This window comes from Cherax quadricarinatus, chromosome 32 (genome assembly GCF_038502225.1).
Source record: "Cherax quadricarinatus isolate ZL_2023a chromosome 32, ASM3850222v1, whole genome shotgun sequence".
Classification (NCBI taxonomy): domain Eukaryota; kingdom Metazoa; phylum Arthropoda; class Malacostraca; order Decapoda; family Parastacidae; genus Cherax; species Cherax quadricarinatus.
In genome coordinates, this window is record NC_091323.1 from 34318334 (window position 1) to 34342332 (window position 23999).

The 23999-nt window shown below is 39.3% G+C and overlaps 1 protein-coding gene across 1 annotated transcript in view; it reads left to right on the forward strand.

Moving 5' to 3' along the window:
- Window positions 1-2310: 2310 nt before the first annotated feature.
- Window positions 2311-23999, forward strand: part of Dnaaf5 (Dynein axonemal assembly factor 5) — a 55575-nt gene continuing 33886 nt past the window's right edge. Inside the window, exons 1-6 of the mRNA XM_070090675.1 lie at window positions 2311-2938; window positions 3578-3758; window positions 16731-16873; window positions 17021-17257; window positions 21637-21643; window positions 22488-23011. Coding sequence (XP_069946776.1) covers window positions 2311-2938; window positions 3578-3758; window positions 16731-16873; window positions 17021-17257; window positions 21637-21643; window positions 22488-23011 — 1720 coding nt within the window. The remainder of the gene's footprint in view (window positions 2939-3577; window positions 3759-16730; window positions 16874-17020; window positions 17258-21636; window positions 21644-22487; window positions 23012-23999) is intronic.

The following is a 23999-nucleotide window of genomic DNA, read 5'->3' on the forward strand; positions in this document are numbered from 1 at the left end:
TCTAGGGGGCCAGAGACTACAAACATCACTCAAGGAAAAAGATCTTGGGGTGAGTATAACACCAGGCACATCTCCTGAAGCGCACATCAACCAAATAACTGCCGCAGCATATGGGCGCCTGGCAAACCTCAGAACAGCATTCCGACATCTTAATAAGGAATCATTCAGGACCCTGTACACCGTGTACGTTAGGCCCATATTAGAGTATGCGGCACCAGTTTGGAACCCACACCTAGCCAAGCATGTAAAAAAATGAACAATAAAATGGTATAAAATACCGACAGGTTGTTAGGTAAGACACATATGCAACAGTTAGGTATCTTTATTATGAAACGTTTCGCCTACACAGAAGGCTTCTTCAGTCGAGTACAGAAAAGTTGATAGAAGCAGAAGATACTTGAAGACGATGTAATCAGTCCATCACCCTTAAAGTTTTGAGGTGGTCAGTCCCTCAGTCTGGAGAAGAGCATTGTTCCATAGTATGAAACAATATGGAGATGAAGTGACAGGATGGAGCTTTATATAGCGCCAAGAGGTGAGACGTAGGTCACTAGAAGAGGTAAGAACTCAGATGTTGAGAGGTCAGGTCCCTCTCAAATCCAGCCGCTCTCACTAGTGGAAGTTGTCGAAGTTGATTGCAGGTCTGTACCAAGATACCCCTGTGTTGCAGTGTCTGACAGATTGAACTCTGTACTCGACTGAAGAAGCCTTCTGTGTAGGCGAAACGTTTCATAATAAAGATACCTAACTATTGCATATGTGTCTTACCATGTAAAAAAATGACAGGATGGATAATGAGAACCTTCAAAACGAGGGATGCCAAGCCCATGATGACACTCTTCAGGTCACTTGTTCTATCTAGGCTGGAATATTGCTGCACACTAACAGCACCTTTCAAGGCAGGTGAAATTGCTGACCTAGAAAATGTACAGAGAACCTTCACGGCGCGCATAACGGAGATAAAACACCTCAATTACTGGGAGCGCTTGAGGTTCCTGAACTTGTATTCCCTGGAACGCAGGTGGGAGAGATACATGATTATATACACCTGGAAAATCCTAGAGGGACTAGTACCGAACTTGCACACGAAAATCACTCACAACGAAAGCAAAAGACTTGGCAGACGATGCAACATCCCCCCAATGAAAAGCAGGGGTGTCACTAGCACGTTAAGAGACCATACAATAAGTGTCAGGGGCCCGAGACTGTTCAACTGCCTCCCAGCATACATAAGGGGGATTACCAACAGATCCCTGGCAGTCTTCAAGCTGGCACTGGACAAGCACCTAAAGTCGGTTCCTGATCAGCCGGGCTGTGGCTCGTACGTTGGTTTGCGTGCAGCCAGCAGTAACAGCCTGGTTGATCAGGCTCTGATCCACCAGGAGGCCTGGTCACAGACCGGGCCGCGGGGGCGTTGACCCCCGGAACTCTCTCCAGGTAAACTCCAGGTAAACAACGAAAGGAAAAGACTCGGCAGACGATGCAACATCCCCCCAATGAAAAGCAGGGGTGTCACTAGCACGTTAAGAGACCATACAATAAGTGTCAGGGGCCCGAGACTGTTCAACTGCCTCCCAGTATACATAAGGGGGATTACCAATAGACTCCTGGCTGTCTTCAAGCAGGCTCTGGACAAGCACCTAAAGTCGGTACCTGACCAGCCGGGCTGTAACTCGTACGTTGGATTGCGTGCAACCAGCAGTAACAGCTTGGTTGATCAGGCTCTGATCCACCATGAGGCCTGGTCACAGACCGGGCCGCGGGGGCGTTGACTCCCGGAACTCTCTCCAGGTAAACTCCAGGTTATGGGTTAACCTAGGTTATCTACACTATGTATAATAATTGTAATTATGTGTACCTGTGCCTAAATGAACTTAACTAACTAACTAGCTAACTAGCTAACTAACTAACTAACTAAATAAATAAATGTCCTGTAACTCGACTGTTAGTGCCAATAGCTGGAGCACTAGCGCACTCAACTCACACACTGAGGTCCGGAGTTCAAATCTCCGGTACGGCTGGAAAACATTAGGGACATATTTCCATAAGACACCTGCTGCCCCTGTTCACCCATCAGTATAAAATGAGTACCTGAGTGATAGTGGACTGGTGTGGGTCGCATCCTGGGACAAAATTTAATTAATTTGAGGGAAATGTTCTGCATAACAAGTGGCTTTCAATATAGTAATATGTCACAGATGTCAACTAGGCCTGTATACCTTGTAGAAATAAAGATATTTATTATTATTTAGAAGAGAGAAACGCGAAGTTAATGTGTTTTGTTTTATGTTTGTTTACGTTGAGTCCAACATGGCGACCCAGCAGTCTGAACCTGACTCTCTCTCACAACTCAACCCGATTTTGAGTGAAATACAGAGTGACAATAAGGCTAAAAGGAGGAAGGGGCTTGAGAAATACCAGCAAGTTGTTTTTGAGAGTGGGGGGGAGCTTAATAAGGACAGCCTATCGGAAATTTTTGGGTTTTCATTGAGGTTGCTGGTGACTGGTTTGTCTGACGTATCTGAGATCAATAGAATTAATGCCGCAAATATTGTCTTGAAATTTGCTGAAGGAGGCGTTGTGTCGCAAAATCAGTTAATTGATATAATTCCTACTATTCACCATAGATTGGCTGTTATTCCGCTTTTGGAGGAAAGTGAAGAGGTCAGGCTAATACTGGTCAATATTATTAAAGTGTTAACGCTTAGCTTTGAAGCTAAATTAATTCCGTTTATGAACGAAGTGGTTAATATTCTTAAAAGGACGGTAGTGGATGGTAGTCCAGATGTACGGAAAGTATCCAGTGAGTGTGTGAGTGTGTATGCCAGAGCTACGAGAGAGAAGTTCCACATGCAGTCTAAGTCACTGGTGGAGCCGCTCATCAAAGCTCTCCACCATCAACGCTTTAAGAACAGAATAGCTTCCTTAAATGCCTTGGGTAAGAGCTTTTAAAATTTACAGAGAAACCCACGTGTTTAAATGTATTGTCTAATAGTGTGTACATTAAATATTTAGTTTAATAAACTGTGGAGTATCTGGTGAACTTGCCCAATTTCCATGTCGGTGAGTTATCCAGGTGACAGACTCTGGGTCTTGGTGAAATATAACCTTACTTATGGTTATAATAATAATTACATAATATATCCAATAATGAGCAGTGCTGTATGGCCCTTGTGAGTTTAGTGTTTAGTTTTGATTGTAATAATAATATCCAATAATGTAACTTAGGTATAGGTTAGTTTATACGTTTTGGATTAATAGCAACCAATACTTTGGCTAAATATGTAGATTTGTTTATATAGAACAGTATCAAAGATTACTGACTAATCGGTGATTTGGGAACGTCAGTGAGGTCATGGATACTCAGTCCATTGATATACAGTACTGAAAAATCTTTATTTGAATATATTTTATATCAAAACACTATAGAAATTGCAGGAACAGTCTTAATTAGCAAATGCTTTACTATTTCAGAAACAGTCTTAAAAGTTATATGATGTACTTACCCTAATTTTATAAAATGTTATTCATACCCTATTCTAAGGATATATTTTACAGTGCCTATAATATTTCACAGGTGATCTGCTCTTGTATGGAGACGGTAGTGTCATTCAAGACGTCAGTGGTCCCTTAGCCAAGTGTGCGATGGATCTTCCACAAGTTCGTTTGGTACTGGTAGCAGTTGGTGGAGCTTTAGCACTACAGATGCCTGATCGCTATTCGTACTGGCATCGTATTCTTCCCTTACTTCTATTTGGGTAATATTTAATACAAGAATTCGGTAATTGAGTACTATATTGTTTATCCGAGGCTATTGAACCAGCGGCTAGGTGCCAAAGTGTAAATGGTTGTTGAGTTAGAGGCTGTGCGAGAATTACTTTCAAGTAACATTGGCCTAGATGTTTAACCAGTTCCAAAAACTTTAAAGAAATCAAGTCTTACACACTCACCTACACACATACACACACACACACACATACATATATGAATAAAATTAGCGAAATAAAATTAGCAAAATCAGATGAACCCCAACTCCCACCAACAGAAACAGCAAACAGACTCAATGATTTCTTCTCCACTATAGGTCAAAACCTTGCCAATAATATCCCAAGCTCAGATACCCCACCAAATGACTACCTCACTGGCAACTACCCAAACACACTGTTCCTAGCTCCGACTAACCCATACGAAGTCTCCCTTATTATCAACGCACTGAAAAACAAGGCAGGAGATTTAAATACCTTACCACCCTTTATATACAAAAAAGCGTCACAAGTACTATCACCAATCATTGCAACACTCTTTAACAAATCCATTGAATCCTCCACCTTCCCTACAGTTCTCAAAATAGCAAGGGTCACCCCGATCCATAAAGAAGGAGACCAGAGTTGAATAACTATAGGCCAATATCCAATTTACACCCTCTCTCAAAAATCTTCGAAAAATTAATTCATAAACGAATCCACTCCTACCTCATCTCCTATAACATTCTCAACCCCTGCCAATTTGGATTCAGGCCTAATAAAAATACTAATGATGCTATTATACACATGCTAGAACATATATACACTGCAATAGAGAAAAAAGAAGTCCCACTGGGGATCTTCATTGACTTACGTAAAGCTTTTGATACAGTTGACCATGACTTGCTCCACGTAAAATTGTCACACTATGGTATTAGAGGGCACTCCCTCAACTACCTCAAGTCTTACCTCAGCAACAGAAGCCAATATGTGTACGCAAATGGGGCAAGCTCTTCCGCACAACCAATTACAGTTGGTGTCCCACAGGGAAGTGTCCTTGGCCCTCTTCTCTTTCTCCTATACATAAATGACCTACCAAATGATTCACAATTACTCAAACCCACACTTTTTGCAGATGACACCACATACGTCTTCTCTCACCCGAGCCCAGTCACGCTAGCCAATACTGTAAACACCGAATTACAGAAAATATCTACCTGGATGAGGACTAACAAACTTACACTAAACATTAACAAAACCTACTTCATTCAGTTTGGTAGCAGAGCTACAGATGTACCTCTTAACATAACGATAAACGGATCACTTATCACAAAGCTAACAGAGGGAAAATTCTTAGGAATCCACCTCGATAATAGAATCAAATTTCATACACATATACAACAAATTTCTAAGAAAATTTCCAAGACTGTAGGCATACTATCGAAGATACGGTACTATGTTCCACAGTCAGCCCTCCTGGCCCTTTATCACTCTCTTATTTACCCCTATCTCACCTATGGAATTTGTGCATGGGGCTCAACAACAACTAACCATCTCAGACCACTAATTACCCAACAAAAGGCTGCAGTTAGAATGATAACAAATTCTCACTACAGGCAGCACACTCCACCAATATTCAAAACACTCAACCTACTCACCATACAAAACATCCATACTTATTATTGCACTTATTACATACATAGAACACTTAACTCTGATATTAACCCTCCCCTCAAACATCTCCTTGCCAACCTCAACAGAACACATGACCATAATACAAGGCACAGATCACACTTTGATGTTCCTCGTGTCCATCTCACGCTATGCAAAAACTCAATGCACATAAAAGGCCCTAAAATCTGGAATTCATTACCTGTAAATATAAAAGAAACACTACCTGTTTATAAATTCAAGTCTCTTCTCAAAGTTCACTTACTCACTCAAAACCAATTAAATACTGAATAACTGAACCATATAAATTGTATATCCTAAATGTTACTCACAATTATATCACACAAATGTTAAACCTAACTTTGTTATTTTTTTTAAATACACTACCTAACAGAATACTCCATTCTACTGAATGAACAGCAGTGCATGCAACCATATGACCTGTCTTTGTAATACTCATTTGTATTTTATAGTTATCTGTTTACAATAATGTCTTATCACTGATTTCATCATTGCTTAGTTAATCTTAAGTTAATTTTAAGCCAGCCCGTAATGCTATGCATATAAGTGGCTTTGGCATGCTGCTCTTACCTGTATTTTTTGTACCTCTGTTTGTATGCTAAAATTTCTAAATAAATAAATAAATGTATAAATATAAACTGGCCAAGGCTATTGGACCAGCAGCCAGGTGCATGAACATAATCAAATACATAAAGAAGGAGAATGAAATAGCTGGAGACCATGCTTGAGGCTCACTGGTGTGCCTGGCATTAGAAAGAAACATGGCTTGCAGTCAAGCAGGCTACCAAAGGTTATGAAGCATCTGTACCTAAGTGGTTTAACCCTTTGACTGTTTTGGTTGTATATATATATACGTCTTACGAGCCATCGTTTTTGATGTATATATACTCATAAATTCTAGCAGCTTCAAATCAAGCAGGAGAAAGCTGGTAGGCCCACATGTGAGAGAATGGGTCTGTGTGGTCAGTGTGCACCATATAAAAAAAATCCTGCATTATGCAGTGCATAATGAGAAAAAAGCTCCAACCGTGTTTTTTCATTAAAATGCCGACCTTGTGGTCTATTTTCATATAGTATTTATGGTTGTATTCTCATTTTCTTGGTCTCATTTGATAGAATGGAAAACATATTATAGGAACAGAGGTGATTTTGATTGGTTTTGCTATGAAAAGAACCTTGAAATGGAGCTCAAAATAGGGGAAATATTTGATTTTTGCCAATGTTCAAAGGTAAACAAATGATGTCATTTTCCAATAAATGTCCAAGTAGCCATTCTAATATGCAGTCATGAATGGGTTGACATTATTTATACAATTATTACAATATTGCAGTAGTCTGCATAACAGTAAATCTTCTATTTTTTGTTTGAATAAAAATTCAACAAAGAAAATGTTATTTTAAAGCCAGGAATGTCTGCATTGTTCATTCTGGACCCTATTTTAAAATTGTCATATTTTTTAATTTTTGTGAAATTGGCCAAATTGCAAATTTCTGACTACATTATTGGGTAGTTCAAATCGGTAAATGGGCAGTTTCTTGTACTCAATCGATAGAAATAATGGAGTTCTAAAGAAATAGCTATGAGTTTGGTCGACTGGAACAATGGAATTAGCCAAAAATAGGGCTCAAAGTGGGCGAAATCACCGATTCGTAAATATCGCTGCGGTTGCTAACTTTGCAAGAGCGTAATTCCATCAGTTTTCCATCAAATTTCATTCTTTTGGTGTCATTACAATCGGGAAAAGATTCTCTATCATTTCATCAGAATTTTTTTTTTTTTTTTTAAATTTTGCGACACCAGGAGACACCTCAGGATTTGGGGTTGCGACAGTCAAGGGGTTAAGGTGTCATGTTGGAAACTAAATAACACTCATGGACAGAATCTAACATGGGTTCGAATGCTGGCTGTAGTATTTCTTTGTATAAAAAATTTTTGAGTCGGTAGCCAATGGTGGCACAAGGCCCCCATGTTGCCTTAATTTCCTTCAGCCACCAACAACGCCTTCTTTGATGAAAATCATCAAATAAACAACATATTCTTAGGTATAAATCACTGTCTATATTAGATGTTAATTTTTTTTTTTTTTCAAAAAGTCGGCCGTCTCCCACCGAGGCAGGGTGACCCAAAAAAGAAAGAAAATCCCCAAAAAGAAAATACTTTCATCATCATTCAACACTTTCACCACACTCGCACATTATCACTGTTTTTGCAGAGGTGCTCAGAATACAACAGTTTAGAAGCATACACATATAAAGATACACAACATATCCCTCCAAACTGCCAATATCCCAAACCCCTCCTTTAAAGTGCAGGCATTGTGCTTCCCATTTCCAGGACCCAAGTCCGACTATATGAAAATAACCGGTTTCTCTGAATCCCTTCACTAAATATTACCCTGCTCACACTCCAACAGATCGTCAGGTCCCAAGTACCATTCGTCTCCATTCACTCCTATCTAACACGCTCACGCACGCTTGCTGGAAGTCCAAGCCCCTTGCCCACAAAACCTCCTTTACCCCCTCTCTCCAACCCTTTCGAGGACGACCCCTACCCCGCCTTCCTTCCCCTATAGATTTATATGCTTTCCATGTCATTCTACTTTGATCCATTCTCTCTAAATGACCAAACCACCTCAACAACCCCTCTTCTGCCCTCTGACTAATACTTTTATTAACTCCACACCTTTTCCTAATTTCCACACTCCGAATTTTCTGCATAATATTTACACCACACATTGCCCTTAAACAGGACATCTCCACTGCCTCCAACCGTCTCCTCGCTGCTGCATTTACCACCCAAGCTTCACACCCATATAAGAGTGTTGGTACTACTATACTTTCATACATTCCCTTCTTTGCCTCCATAGATAACGTTTTTTGACTCCACATATACCTCAATGCACCACTCACCTTTTTTCCCTCATCAATTCTATGATTAACCTCATCCTTCATAAATCCATCCGCCGACACGTCAACTCCCAAGTATCTGAAAACATTCACTTCTTCCATACTCCTCCTCCCCAATTTGATATCCAATTTTTCTTTATCTAAATCATTTGACACCCTCATCACCTTACTCTTTTCTATGTTCACTTTCAACTTTCTACCTTTACACACATTCCCAAACTCATCCACTAACCTTTGCAATTTTTCTTTAGAATCTCCCATAAGCACAGTATCATCAGCAAAAAGTAACTGTGTCAATTCCCATTTTGAATTTGATTCCCCAAAATTTAATCCCACCCCTCTCCCGAACACCCTAGCATTTACTTCCTTTACATCCCCATCTATAAATATATTAAACAACCATGGTGACATTACACATCCCTGTCTAAGACCTACTTTTACCGGGAAGTAGTCTCCCTCTCTTCTACACACCCTAACCTGAGCCTCACTATCCTCATAAAAAACTCTTTACAGCATTTAATAACTTACCACCTATTCCATATACTTGCAACATCTGCCACATTGCTCCTCTATCCACTCTATCATATGCCTTTTCTAAATCCATAAATGCAATAAAAACTTTCCTACCTTTATCTAAATACTGTTCACATATATGCTTCAATGTAAACACTTGATCTACACATCCCCTACCCACTCTGAAACCTCCTTGCTCATCCGCAATCCTACATTCTGTCTTACCTCTAATTCTTTCAATTATAACCCTACTGTACACTTTTCCTGGTATACTCAGTAAACTTATTCCTCTATAATTTTTACAGTCTCTTTTGTCCCCTTTCCCTTTATATAAAGGGACTATACATGCTCTCCGCCAATCCCTAGGTACCTTCCCCTCTTTCATACATTTATTAAACAAAAGTACCAACCACTCCAACACTATATCCCCCCCTGCTTTTAACATTTCTGTCATGATCCCATCAGTTCCAGCTGCTTTACCCCCTTTCATTTTACGTAATGCCTCGCGTACCTCCCCCACACGTACATTCTGCTCTTCTTCACTCCTAAGAGATGGTATACCTCCCTGACCAGTGCATGAAATTACTGCCTCTGTTTCTTCCTTAACATTTAAAAGTTCCTCAAAATATTCTCGCCATCTACCTAATACCTCCATCTCCCCATCTACTAGCTCCCCTACTCTGTTTTTAACTGACAAATCCATACTTTCCCTAGGCTTTCTTAACTTGTTTAACTCACTCCAAAATTTTTTCTTATTTTCATTAAAATTTCTTGACAGTGCCTCTCCCACTCTTATCATCTGCTCTCCTTTTGCACTCTCTCACCACTCTCTTCACCTTTCTTTTACTCTCCATATACTCTGCTCTTCTTATAACACTTCTGCTTTGTAAAAACCTCTCATAAGCTTCCTTTTTCTCTTTTATCACACCCTTTACTTCATCATTCCACCAATCACTCCTCTTTCCTCCTGCCCCCACCCTCCTATAACCACAAACTTCTGCCCCACATTCTAATACTGCATTTTTAAAACTATTCCAACCCTCTTCAACCCCCCCACTACTCATCTTTGCACTAGCTCACCTTTCTGCCAATAGTCGCTTATATCTCACCCGAACTTCCTCCTCCCTTAGTTTATACACTTTCACCTCCCTCTTACTTGTTGTTGCCACCTTCCTCTTTTCCCCTCTACCTCTTACTCTAACTTTAGCTACAACTAAATATTTATTTATTTATTATCACACCGGCCGATTCCCACCAAGGCAGGGTGGCCCGAAAAAGAAAAACTTTCACCATCATTCACTCCATCACTGTCTTGCCAGAAGGGTGCTTTACACTACAGTTTTTAAACTGCGACATTAACACCCCTCCTTCAGAGTGCAGGCACTGTACTTCCCATCTCCAGGACTCAAGTCCGGCCTGCCGGTTTCCCTGAATCCCTTCATAAATGTTACTTTGCTCACACTCCAACAGCACGTCAAGTATTAAAAACCATTTGTCTCCATTCACTCCTATCAAACACGCTCACGCATGCCTGCTGGAAGTCCAAGCCCCTCGCACACAAAACCTCCTTTACCCCCTCCCTCCAACCCTTCCTAGGCCGACCCCTACCCCGCCTTCCTTCCACTACAGACTGATACACTCTTGAAGTCATTCTGTTTCGCTCCATTCTCTCTACATGTCCGAACCACCTCAACAACCCTTCCTCAGCCCTCTGGACAACAGTTTTGGTAATCCCGCACCTCCTCCTAACTTCCAAACTACGAATTCTCTGCATTATATTCACACCACACATTGCCCTCAGACATGACATCTCCACTGCCTCCAGCCTTCTCCTCGCTGCAACATTCATCACCCACGCTTCACACCCATATAAAAGCGTTGGTAAAACTATACTCTCATACATTCCCCTCTTTGCCTCCAAGGACAAAGTTCTTTGTCTCCACAGACTCCTAAGTGCACCACTCACTCTTTTTCCCTCATCAATTCTATGATTCACCTCATCTTTCATAGACCCGTCCGCTGACACGTCCACTCCCAAATATCTGAATACATTCACCTCCTCCATACTCTCTCCCTCCAATCTGATATTCAATCTTTCATCACCTAATCTTTTTGTTATCCTCATAACCTTACTCTTTCCTGTATTCACCTTTAATTTTCTTCTTTTGCACACCCTACCAAATTCATCCACCAATCTCTGCAACTTCTCTTCAGAATCTCCCAAGAGCACAGTGTCATCAGCAAAGAGCAGCTGTGACAACTCCCACTTTGTGTGTGATTCTTTATCTTTTAACTCCACGCCTCTTGCCAAGACCCTCGCATTTACTTCTCTTACAACCCCATCTATAAATATATTAAACAACCACGGTGACATCACACATCCTTGTCTAAGGCCTACTTTTACTGGGAAAAAATTTCCCTCTTTCCTACATACTCTAACTTGAGCCTCACTATCCTCGTAAAAACTCTTCACTGCTTTCAGTAACCTACCTCCTACACCATACACTTGCAACATCTGCCACATTGCCCCCCTATCCACCCTGTCATACGCCTTTTCCAAATCCATAAATGCCACAAAGACCTCTTTAGCCTTATCTAAATACTGTTCACTTATATGTTTCACTGTAAACACCTGGTCCACACACCCCCTACCTTTCCTAAAGCCTCCTTGTTCATCTGCTATCCTATTCTCCGTCTTACTCTTAATTCTTTCAATTATAACTCTACCATACACTTTACCAGGTACACTCAACAGACTTATCCCCCTATAATTTTTGCACTCTCTTTTATCCCCTTTGCCTTTATACAAAGGAACTATGCATGCTCTCTGCCAATCCCTAGGTACCTTACCCTCTTCCATACATTTATTAAATAATTGCACCAACCACTCCAAAACTATATCCCCACCTGCTTTTAACATTTCTATCTTTATCCCATCAATCCCGGCTGCCTTACCCCCTTTCATTTTACCTACTGCCTCACGAACTTCCCCCACACTCACAACTGGCTCTTCCTCACTCCTACAAGATGTTATTCCTCCTTGCCCTATACACGAAATCACAGCTTCCCTATCTTCATCAACATTTAACAATTCCTCAAAATATTCCTTCCATCTTCCCAATACCTCTAACTCTCCATTTAATAACTCTCCTCTCCTATTTTTAACTGACAAATCCATTTGTTCTCTAGGCTTTCTTAACTTGTTAATCTCACTCCAAAACTTTTTCTTATTTTCAACAAAATTTGTTGATAACATCTCACCCACTCTCTCATTTGCTCTCTTTTTACATTGCTTCACCACTCTCTTAACTTCTCTCTTTTTCTCCATATACTCTTCCCTCCTTGCATCACTTCTACTTTGTAAAAACTTCTCATATGCTAACTTTTTCTCCCTTACTACTCTCTTTACATCATCATTCCACCAATCGCTCCTCTTCCCTCCTGCACCCACTTTCCTGTAACCACAAACTTCTGCTGAACACTCTAACACTACATTTTTAAACCTACCCCATACCTCTTCGACCCCATTGCCTATGCTCTCATTAGCCCATCTATCCTCCAATAGCTGTTTATATCTTACCCTAACTGCCTCCTCTTTTAGTTTATAAACCTTCACCTCTCTCTTCCCTGATGCTTCTATTCTCCTTGTATCCCATCTACCTTTTACTCTCAGTGTAGCTACAACTAGAAAGTGATCTGATATATCTGTGGCCCCTCTATAAACATGTACATCCTGAAGTCTACTCAACAGTCTTTTATCTACCAATACATAATCCAACAAACTACTGTCATTTCGCCCTACATCATATCGTGTATACTTATTTATCCTCTTTTTCTTAAAATATGTATTACTCAGTAAACTTATTCCTCTATAATTTTTACAGTCTCTTTTGTCCCCTTTCCCTTTATATAAAGGGACTATACATGCTCTCCGCCAATCCCTAGGTACCTTCCCCTCTTTCATACATTTATTAAACAAAAGTACCAACCACTCCAACACTATATCCCCCCCTGCTTTTAACATTTCTGTCATGATCCCATCAGTTCCAGCTGCTTTACCCCCTTTCATTTTACGTAATGCCTCGCGTACCTCCCCCACACGTACATTCTGCTCTTCTTCACTCCTAAGAGATGGTATACCTCCCTGACCAGTGCATGAAATTACTGCCTCTGTTTCTTCCTTAACATTTAAAAGTTCCTCAAAATATTCTCGCCATCTACCTAATACCTCCATCTCCCCATCTACTAGCTCCCCTACTCTGTTTTTAGCTGACAAATCCATACTTTCCCTAGGCTTTCTTAACTTGTTTAACTCACTCCAAAATTTTTTCTTATTTTCATTAAAATTTCTTGACAGTGCCTCTCCCACTCTTATCATCTGCTCTCCTTTTGCACTCTCTCACCACTCTCTTCACCTTTCTTTTACTCTCCATATACTCTGCTCTTCTTATAACACTTCTGCTTTGTAAAAACCTCTCATAAGCTTCCTTTTTCTCTTTTATCACACCCTTTACTTCATCATTCCACCAATCACTCCTCTTTCCTCCTGCCCCCACCCTCCTATAACCACAAACTTCTGCCCCACATTCTAATACTGCATTTTTAAAACTATTCCAACCCTCTTCAACCCCCCCACTACTCATCTTTGCACTAGCTCACCTTTCTGCCAATAGTCGCTTATATCTCACCCGAACTTCCTCCTCCCTTAGTTTATACACTTTCACCTCCCTCTTACTTGTTGTTGCCACCTTCCTCTTTTCCCCTCTACCTCTTACTCTAACTTTAGCTACAACTAAATAATGATCCGATATATCAGTTACCCCTCTATAAACATGTACATCCTGGAGCCTACCCATCAACCTTTTATCCACCAATACATAATCTAACAAATTTAAGAATGGAGGAACACTGCAGAAGCCATCTGATATTTTGTTAGGTAACAGGACACATGCAACTGATGAGACATTTTATTGCGGCAGTGTTTTGCTCTCCAAGGGCTTGTTGAGCTCGACAAATTCCTAGAGACCGAAACGTTGCTGCAGGAGAATATCATTAGTTGAATGTGTTCTTTTACCCAATGTAATGTTGGGAATTGTAGCAGCATTATTACTACTGGCTTATTGTCCTAACACCTAGTGCTGTGATCACCTAACCTAGCAAGTTATATACTGATGTAATTTTCAAACAGGCCATCTCCCACCCGTCCTCAGTGGGAGACAGTTGGTTTGTTATTATTAAAAAAAACAAAAAAAAATCTTTGATGTGGACATTTGTTTTTCTTCACTCTTATAAAGTGTGAAAGCATTGTTATTTTATTTGATCTGTAATACACAATTTGAGTAAAGATAGTGTGCTTGCTCTGAGAACACAAATCCTGCTAGCCTTCTATCCAACCAGCTAGCTCCCCTAAGTCCCCAGTAAAAAAATACTGATTCTGTCCCTACCAGTAGCTGTGTGAGGAGCATCATGCTGACATGTATAACTGCTGTTTATTTTCGGTGTTATCATTTATGGCTAGTATGCATGATATCCATAAATTCTTTTTCTGTTCTCAAAAGTTTACTACAATAATATGGTACAGGATATGAAACTGCAATTCTCTGTATATACTAGTAATTATAGTAACATGATGGTTTGCTGGTGGATGGATTGGGCATGATGGTCCCATCAAATGGCCCCATGCTTTCCTGATATCTTACCTTTAAAGCTCTTCTCTTGAGGGTTTGTGAAGGAATGGTTTTTCCTGATAACAGCAGCCGACGTTAAAACACTGTGCTAGAATAAATGATGGCATCAGAAATTTCACACTGAATATGTTGGCCACTACATGAAATGAACTAGCATACTGTATTGATGTGATGTGTTATAGGCCTCTAGCCTTTCAAGGAAGCTTATGTAATGCCACTGAGGGATTCTTGAGCAAGGAATTGGACTTGTTTGCCCCTTCCTTGGCTCGAACCTAGTTACGTTTCATTACCTCTCAGTATAATAATAATAAAAAATCTGGCCATTAGAGGTGAACATGTTGATGTTACATAGATTAACTATGAAACTATAAAAACAATCAGTTCAGTTATCATATATGTACGCAAAACTGATTTTTGTATGTATTTTAACAGTTATGTTTTAAGCAAAATTTGAATTTAGAATAAAACTGCAGGTACCATGTATACACGCTTTCATAGGTTTATGTAAGCAAAGCCAACACACTATAACCAATAAACTGGCTGCTATCCAGCTGCCATGTCACTAGCCTTTAATGAACCTTAATACATGATTGTCAGTTGCCTGAATGTAAACCGTTATTAAACTGGAAGCCATGGTAGGAACAAAAGTGGTATACACACTCCAGTTACAGCTACATAAACATCATTACAGAAATAAGTAAATGTGTATGGTAATATATGTTAGGGGTCTTCTTTCAACACACTGGCCATATTCCACCGAGGCAGGGAAAACGAAAGTTTCTCCTTTTATATTTAGTAATATATACAGGAGAAGAGGTTACTAGCCCCTTGCTACCGGCATCTTAGTCGGCTCTTACATCTTAGTCGGCTCTTACAACACGCATGGCTTACGGAGGAAGAATTCTGTTCCACTTCACCATGGAGATAAGAGGAAATAAACAAGAATAAGAACTAGAAAGAAAATAGAAGAAAACCCAGAGGGGTGTGTGTATATACAGTGGACCCCCGGTTAACGATATTTTTTCATTCCAGAAGTATGTTCAGGTGCCAGTACTGACAGAATTTGTTCCCATAAGAAATATTGCGAAGTAGATTAGTCCATTTCAGACCCCCAAACATACACGTACAAACGCACTTACATAAATACACTTACATAATTGGTCGCATTGGGAGGTGATCGTTAAGCGGGGGTCCACTGTATATGCTTGTACATGTATGTGTAGTGTGACCTAAGTGTAAGTAGAAGTAGCAAGACATACCTGAAATCTTGCATGTTAATGAGACAGAAAAAAGGACACCAGCAATCTTACCATCATGTAAAATAATTACAGGCTTTCGTTTTACACTCACTTGGCAGGACGGTAGTACCTCCCTGGGCGGTTGCTGTTTACCAACCTACTACCTAGAATATGTTAGAGGTACAGTATCAGATTTAATTTTTAATGAATCATGAGTGACAGGATGCAAACTATGTGTCATACATCAGTTATGTGGGTGGCTGTCAGTGCCTATACATCATCACATCATGTATCATGAGAACATGTCATCTAAAAGTTTTACTAGAGTGTCAAGCAGGTTATGTTGGCAATCTGAGCTCATCCATTTTTTTTTTTTTTTTTTTTAGTTTGCCTTGTTCATTAAAAATTTTTTTTAAACATTTGGAAAAGGTTGGTGAAAACAAATGGAATGCTGTCTACAATGAATCACTGTTTTTAAATAAATAACAAAAAGGCACAATACACAAATAACCCGCACATAGGAGAGGGGAGCTTACAACAACATTTCGGTCCGACTTGGACCATTTACAAAGTCACACTGTGGGACTTTGTAAATAGAATCACTGTTTTTATTTTTATCCCCATTGTTGGGTAACCTACATCTACAGTGTGTCTCCAGATTCAGAAGTTAGTTAGATGAATGGCACACTGTGCTGATAAGGGAATTAATAATAATATTTAAGAAAGCTATACGTAGTGTGAATGAGGGTGAAAGTGTTTCTTTTTCAGGTCACATTTGCCTCATTGGGAGACAGCCAGTGTATTAAAAAAAAATTAAGTTGGAACAAAAAATAAAATAGACTAATTAGAAGTTACAAATAGAACAGTTGCTTAGGCAAACAAAATATTTTGTTAAGCTTGAAAAGGATTGCTATGTAGATAATTCACAACATTTTAAATGACCATTGCAGTCTAAGAGATGATGATGCTGATGTGAGACAGAAGGCTGAGGAACTCTGGGTGAAAGTTGGACTCCAGTATGAAAGAGAGAACATTGATCAGCTGAAGAAAGATATTGATTTTGATATTACTATGGAAAACTATCCTTCTGGAGGTAAATTATAAACAGTTACTAATTCTAATAAATTATCTAACTTAAGTTATAGGAATGAAAATTGCAATACTTTACTCTTACTTTTTGTATATGCAATATTTTAAAACTCCTTTTTGCTAAATAAATTAACACGAGATTCTTTTTCAGAAGTGCGACCTAGGGTTGGGTGTCGGGTTCTAGTTCAGCGAGCACTGTATCATATTCTTCCTGGCCTGATGAATGACTTGGATGATTGGCAGGCAGGACCCAGGTTTCAAGCAGCTAAACTTTTGGCTGTCTTAATTCTCAATGCTGATCTAGGAATAACTCAGTATGCAGAAAAGGTTCTTGTGGGACTCCATTTAGCAGCAGGTGATCGAGAGGAAAATATTGTCAAACAGGTCAGTGGAGCATTGAAACTAATTTTTTGCCTTCAAGTAGTCCTGGTATGTCTACTACACCTTCCATCAAACTCAGACTTAACACCCTCTTGCTCAACCTATCTTGCTCCATCCTTTATAGGTAGCCAAACCATCACTAAAAATACCACTTATTCCTGAATTATGCTTTTCATATCCTTATACCATCTTATTTCTGCACTCTTTGTTCTCATTCTCTTTGTTCTCAGACATGACATCTCCACAGCCTCTGCCTTGCTGCAACATTCAAAGACCCTCACACCCATAAAAATGTAATTTGGATCCACTGTACTCTGGTACATTTTCCTTTTTTGCATGAATTGCTAGACTTTTTTTTTTTCTCTCACACAGGCTTCTACACTACACACAACTTTTTTTCTTGTCTATTCTTTGATTAACTTTGCCTTTTATACATCTATTGCAAACATATCTATTTCCTAATACAGTGGAACCTCGACTTGTGAATTTAATCCGTTCCGTGACCTTGCTCGCATCTGGATTTGCTCGTTTGCAGAGTCAGTTTTCCTCATTTAAATTAACTGAAATGCAATTAATCCATTCCAGTGTAATTCCAGGTACAAGAAAATACTTCAGTAATTTCCCTAATATCATCTATACGGCTTATTTATCTATCACAGTTCATCTAATATGACATAATAAACAATATAAATAACACAGAAACCTGATATATACTCTAGAATGAATAAAATATGTCATTGTGTAACAGGTGGAGGCGGCCACAACCCCTCCCGTTTTGCTGTGGTAAACACTGCCATCTAGTGATGGCCTATTGAAGCCATCTGTTGTTATAATTATTATTATGTAGTACATTATTATTATACATGTATTATTATAATACTACATACTATATTATTATTATATTATTATACTGTTATTATTATACTATTATTATACTGTTATTATTATACTATTATTATACTGTTATTATACTATTATTATTATTACATTATTATACTATTATTATTATTACATTATTATACTATTATTATTATTATTACAATATAAATAATTTGTAATTTTTATTCACACAAAAAATATAAGATTTACTGTTATGCAGACTACTGCAGTATTGTAATAATTGTATAAATAATGTCAACCCATTCACGACTGCATATTGGAATGGACAGTGACGTCATTTGAGAATACAACAATAAAAACCATACGAAAATACTAAGGGGGGGCTAATTGCTGAGAAGTGAACTCCATTATTTATGGTTTGATTTCTTTCATTTTTGGTGTATGTTAAAAAGCATTCTTCCATCATACATTGCCCAAGTTTCAATAAGATAATCCAACAAACAAATGAGATCTAATTCCCTAGATTAAGAGCCCCTTACCAGTGTCAAGGAACCTCCCTTGAGGTCAGCTCACTTATGGAAATTTCGCTCGCGTATGGAAGCAAAAAATCAACCGATCGACTGCTCTTATTTGGAAAAACTCACACGTGGTTGCGCTCGCAAGTGCAGCTTAGACTGTACCTAAATATGGTACCTAAATATGGTATATGGTAGTAGGTTGGTAGACAGCAACCACCCAGGGAGGTACTACCGTCCTGCCAAGTGAGTATAAAACGGAAACCTGTAATTGTTTTACATGATGGTAGGACTGCTGGTGTCCTTTTTCTGTCTCATAAAACACGCAAGATTTCAGGTACGTCTTGCTACTTCTACTTACACTTAGGTCACACTACACATACAGGTACATGTTTATTTATACACATCTGAGTTTTCTTTGATTTTATCTTAATAGTTCTTGCTCTTATTACTTTTCCTGTTATATCCATGGGGAAGTGGAATAAGAATCTTTCCACCATAAGCCATGCGTGTTGTAAAAGTCAACTAAAATGTCGGGAAAAATGGGCTAGAAACCCCTTTTCCTGTAATAATTACTAAAAAGAATAAGAAGAAGAAAATTGTCAAGTGGGAAGTCTGAATGTGCGTGGATGTTGTGCAAATAAGAAAAAGATGATTGTGGATGTTATGAATGAGAAGAAGCTGGATGTCCTGGCTTTAAGTGAAACAAAGATGAAGGGGGTAAGAGAATTTCAGTGGAGAGGAATAAATGGGATTAGGTCAGGGGTTTCAAATAGAGTTAGAGCTAAAGAAGGAATGTTGAAGGATAAGTTATGGCAGGAAAAGAGGGACTATAAATGTATTAATTCAAGGATTATGTGGAGTAAAATAAAGGTTGGATGTGAAAAGTGGGTTATAGTAAGTGTGTGTGCACCTGGACAATAGAGAAGTGTAGAGGAGAGTGAGAGAGATTTTGGGAAATGTTGAGTGAATGCGTGGGGAGTTTTGAATCAAGTGTGAGAGTAATGGTGGTTGGGGATTTCAATGCTAAAGTGGGCAAAAATGTTGTGGAGGGAGTAGTAGGTAAATTTGGGGTGCCAGGGGTAAATGAAAATGGGAAGCCTTTAATTGAGCTATGTGTAGAAAGAGGTTTAGTAATAAGTAATACATATTTTATGAAGAAGAGGATAAATAAATATACAAGGTATGATATAGCACGTAATGAAAGTAGTTTGTTAGATTATGTATTGGTGGATAAATGGTTGATGGGAAGGCTCCAGGATGTACACGTATAAAGAGGGGCAACTGATATATCGGATCATTATTTAGTTGTAGCTACAGTTAGAGTAAGAGGTAGAAGGGAAAAGAGGAAAATGGCAACAATAAGTAAGAGGGAAGTGAAAGTGTATATAAACTAAGGGAGGAGGAAGTTCGGGTGAGGTATAAGCAATTACTGGCAGAAAGATTGACTGGTGCAAGTATGAGCAGTGGGGGGAGGGGGGCTGAAGAAGGTTGGAATAGTTTTAAAAATGCAGTATTAGAATGTGGGGGCAGAAGTTTGTGGTTATAGGAGGGTGGGTGCAGGAGGAAAGAGGAGTGATTGGTGGAATGATGAAGTAAAGGGCGTGATAAAAGAGAAAAAGTTAGCTTATGAGAGGTTTTTACAAAGCAGAAGTGTTATAAGAAGAGTAGAGAATATGGAGAGTAAAAGAAAGGTGAAGAGAGTGGTGAGAGAGTGCAAAAGGAGAGCAGATGATAGAGTGGGAGAGGCACTGTCAAGAAATTTTAATGAAAATAAGAAAAAATTTTGGAGTGAGTTAAACAAGTTAAGAAAGCCTAGGGAACAAATGGATTTGTAAGTTAAAAACAGAGTAGGGGAGGTAGTAGATGGGGAGAGAGAGATTTTGGGTAGATGGGGAGAATATTTTGAGGAACTTTTAAATGTCGACGAAGAAAGAGAATCGGTAATTTCATGCACTGGACAGGGAGGTATACCATCTTTTAGGAGTGAAGAAGAACAGGATGTGAGTGTGGGGAAGGTGAGTGAGGCATTACGTAGAATGAAAGGGGGTAAAGCAGCTGGAACTGCCAGGATCATGACAGAAATGTTAAAAGCAGGGGGGGATATGGTGTTGGAGTGGTTGGTATTTTTGTTTAATAAATGTATGGAAGAGGGGAAGGTACCTAGAGATTGGCGGAGAGCATGTATAGTCCCTTTATATGAAGGGAAGGGGCACAAAAGAGGTTGTAAAAATTATAGAGGAATAAGTTTACTGAGTATACCAGGAAAAGTGTACAGTAGGATTATAATTGAAAGAATTAGAGGTAAGACAGAATGTAGGATTGCGGATGAGCAAGGAGGTTTTAGAGTAGGTAGGGGATGTGTAGATCAAGTGTTTACATTGAAGCATATATGTGAACAGTATTTAGATAAAGATAGGAAAGTTTTTATTGCATTTATGGATTTAGAAAAGGCATATGACAGAGTGGATAAGGGAGCAATGTGGCAGATGTTGCAAGTACATGGAATAGGTGGTAAGTTACTAAATGCTGTAAAGAGTTTTTGTGAGGATAGTGAGGCTCAGGTTAGGGTGTGTAGAAGAGAGGGAGCCTACTTCCCGGTAAAAGTAGGTCTTAGACAGGGATGTGTAATGTCACCATGGTTGTTTAATATATTTATAGATGGAATTGTAAAAGAAGTAAATGCTAGGGTGTTCGGGAGAGGGGTGGGATTAAATTATGGGGAATCAAATACAAAATGGGAATTGACACAGTTGCTTTTTGCTGATGATACTGTGCTTATGGGAGATTCTAAAGACAAAATGCAAAGGTTAGTGGACGAGATTGGGAGTGTGTGTAAAGGTAGAAAGTTGAAAGTGAACATAGAAAAGAGCAAGGTGATGAGGGTATCAAATGATTTACATAAAGAAAAATTGGATATCAAATTGGGGAGGAGGAGTATGGAAAAAGTGAATGTTTTCAGATACGTGTCGTGTCCAGCTGATGGATTTATGAAGGATGAGGTTAATCATAGAACTGATGAGGGAAAAAGGTGAGTGGTGCATTGAGGTATATGTGGAGACAAAAAACATTATCTATGGAGGCAAAGAATGGAATGTATGAAAGTATAGTAGTACCAACACTCTTACATGGGTGTGAAGCGAGAAGGCGGTTGGAGGCAGTGGAGATGTCCTGTCTAAGGGCAATGTGTGGTGTAAATATTATGCAGAAAATTCGGAGTGTGGAAAGTAGGAGAAGGTGTGGAGTTAATAAAAGTATTAGTCAGAGGGCTGAAGAGGGGTTGTTGAGGTGGTTTGGTCATTTAGAGAGAGTGGATCAAAGTAGAATGACATGGAGAGCATTTACATCTGTAGGGGAAGGAAGGCGGGGTAGGGGTCGTTTTCGAAAAGGTTGGAAGGAAGGGGTAAGGGAGGTTTTGTGGGCGAGGGGCTTTATCTTCCAGCAGGCGTGCATGAGCGTGTTTGATAGGATTGAATGGAGACGAATGGTATTTGGGACCTGACGATCTGTTGGAGTGTGAGCAGGGTAATATTTAGTGAAGGGATTTAGGGAAACCGGTTATAGACGGACTTGAGTCCTGGAAATGGGAAGTACAATGCCTGCACTCTAAAGGAGGGGTTCGGGATATTGACAGTTTGGAGGGATATGTTGAGTATCTTGATACGTACATGGCTAAGCTGTTGTGTTCTGAGCACCTCTGCAAAAACAGTGATTATGTGTGAGTGAGGTGAAAGAATTGAATGATGATTAAAGTATTTTCTTTTTGAGGATTTTCTTTTCCCAACCAATTTTTGGGTCACCCTGCCTTGTGACTTATTAATACAAATAATACAAAAAACGCCAAAAAATGTGGGAGACGGCCGACGTATTTGTTTTGTCGAGTGCTGAGCTTTGCTTGGGTAAGGACCTTGGCCACTTTCTTCCTCCAGCGACATACCTGCCACTCATCTTACCCAGGTTGAGTACAGTTAGTAATGGGGAGCATCCAATAACAATATTGGCTTCCATGGCAGAAGGCACAAAAAGTAATATACTTCAGGAAAGTATTAAAGATATCATTGAAGCTGTTTCTATTGAGGACATAGCTTATAAGTCACAGTATGAACACCAAAGAGCTCTTCTACAGTTGATTAAAGTAATAATAACCAAGTGTGATCCAAGTGAAGTCAGTTTTGATATTTTTCGCATTTTACTGTTTATTGCATCGTCCTCGGAAGCAGATAATAATGTTAACACTGCTCTAGAACAGTTGGATGCTTTTGCAAGTAAGACTAAATGTGCAGAAACAAGTGAATTATATCAAAGACACCTTAATGCAGCCTTGAAGACACTACTATTATCTGCCAATTGCTGGACTGAAAATACCCCACAATTTTTGATGTTTGTTGGCCTGATGGAGCTAGCAGGTAAAGTAATTTTCATGTTACAGTATAAAACACTAGAGTAGTTTTTCTGCATCTACATGCAGTATTTCATATTGGGCCATCTAAGTTTGCCAAGCCCCATATCCCTACTCATGCCTGTAACTAGCACATCACACTAGCCTTCTTAATATAAGCATTCTTTTATAGGTAATTCAGTGACAAAACCAGTAAATACCCTGCATACATATTCATTAATGTATATACATAGTTTTTTTTTTTTTTCAGCGAACCAGCCATATCACACCGAAGCAAGGTGACCTAAAAAAAAAATTTTTTTTCTTTTTACATTTAATAATTTATACAGAAGAAGGGGTTACTAGCCCTTTGCTTCAGGCATTTTAGTAACCTCTTACGACACACATGGCTTACAAAGGAAGGCTTCTTTTTCACTTCTTCATCGAGATTACTGTACATGTGTGTGAATATGAAAGATTAGGTAAACCATGGAATACATGAGGGGGTAAACAGTAGGTGGTGTGTTGAAGTATCTATGGAAAGAAAAGTTTTTGCTGTGGAGGTGAAAAAGGGAATGTACCAGAATATAGTGACACCAACACTTTTATATGAATGTGAGGCATTAGTTTTGAATATTGCAGTGAAGAGGAGGCTGGAGAAAGTAGAGATGTAATGCTTGAGAGCAACATCGTGTGGTGTGAATAATGTGCAGAGAATTTGGAGAGTGGAAATTTAAAGGCAATGCGTGATCACGAACGGCATAATTCAGAGGGCTCAGGAGGGGTTGTTGAGGTTTTTTGGGCTTGTAGAGAGGATGGAGAGGGATAGGTTGACAAAAAGGGTATATTAATGTGGGATGAAAAGAAGGAGGGGAAGGAAGGGTCCCAGGAATGGTTGGAGGAAGGGGGTAAAAGAGACTTAGTTTTAGAGGCTTGACCATCCAGCAGGCTTGTGTGAGCATGTTAGATTAGTGTGAATGGAGACAATGGTTTTTAATGAGCATGATGTTGGAATG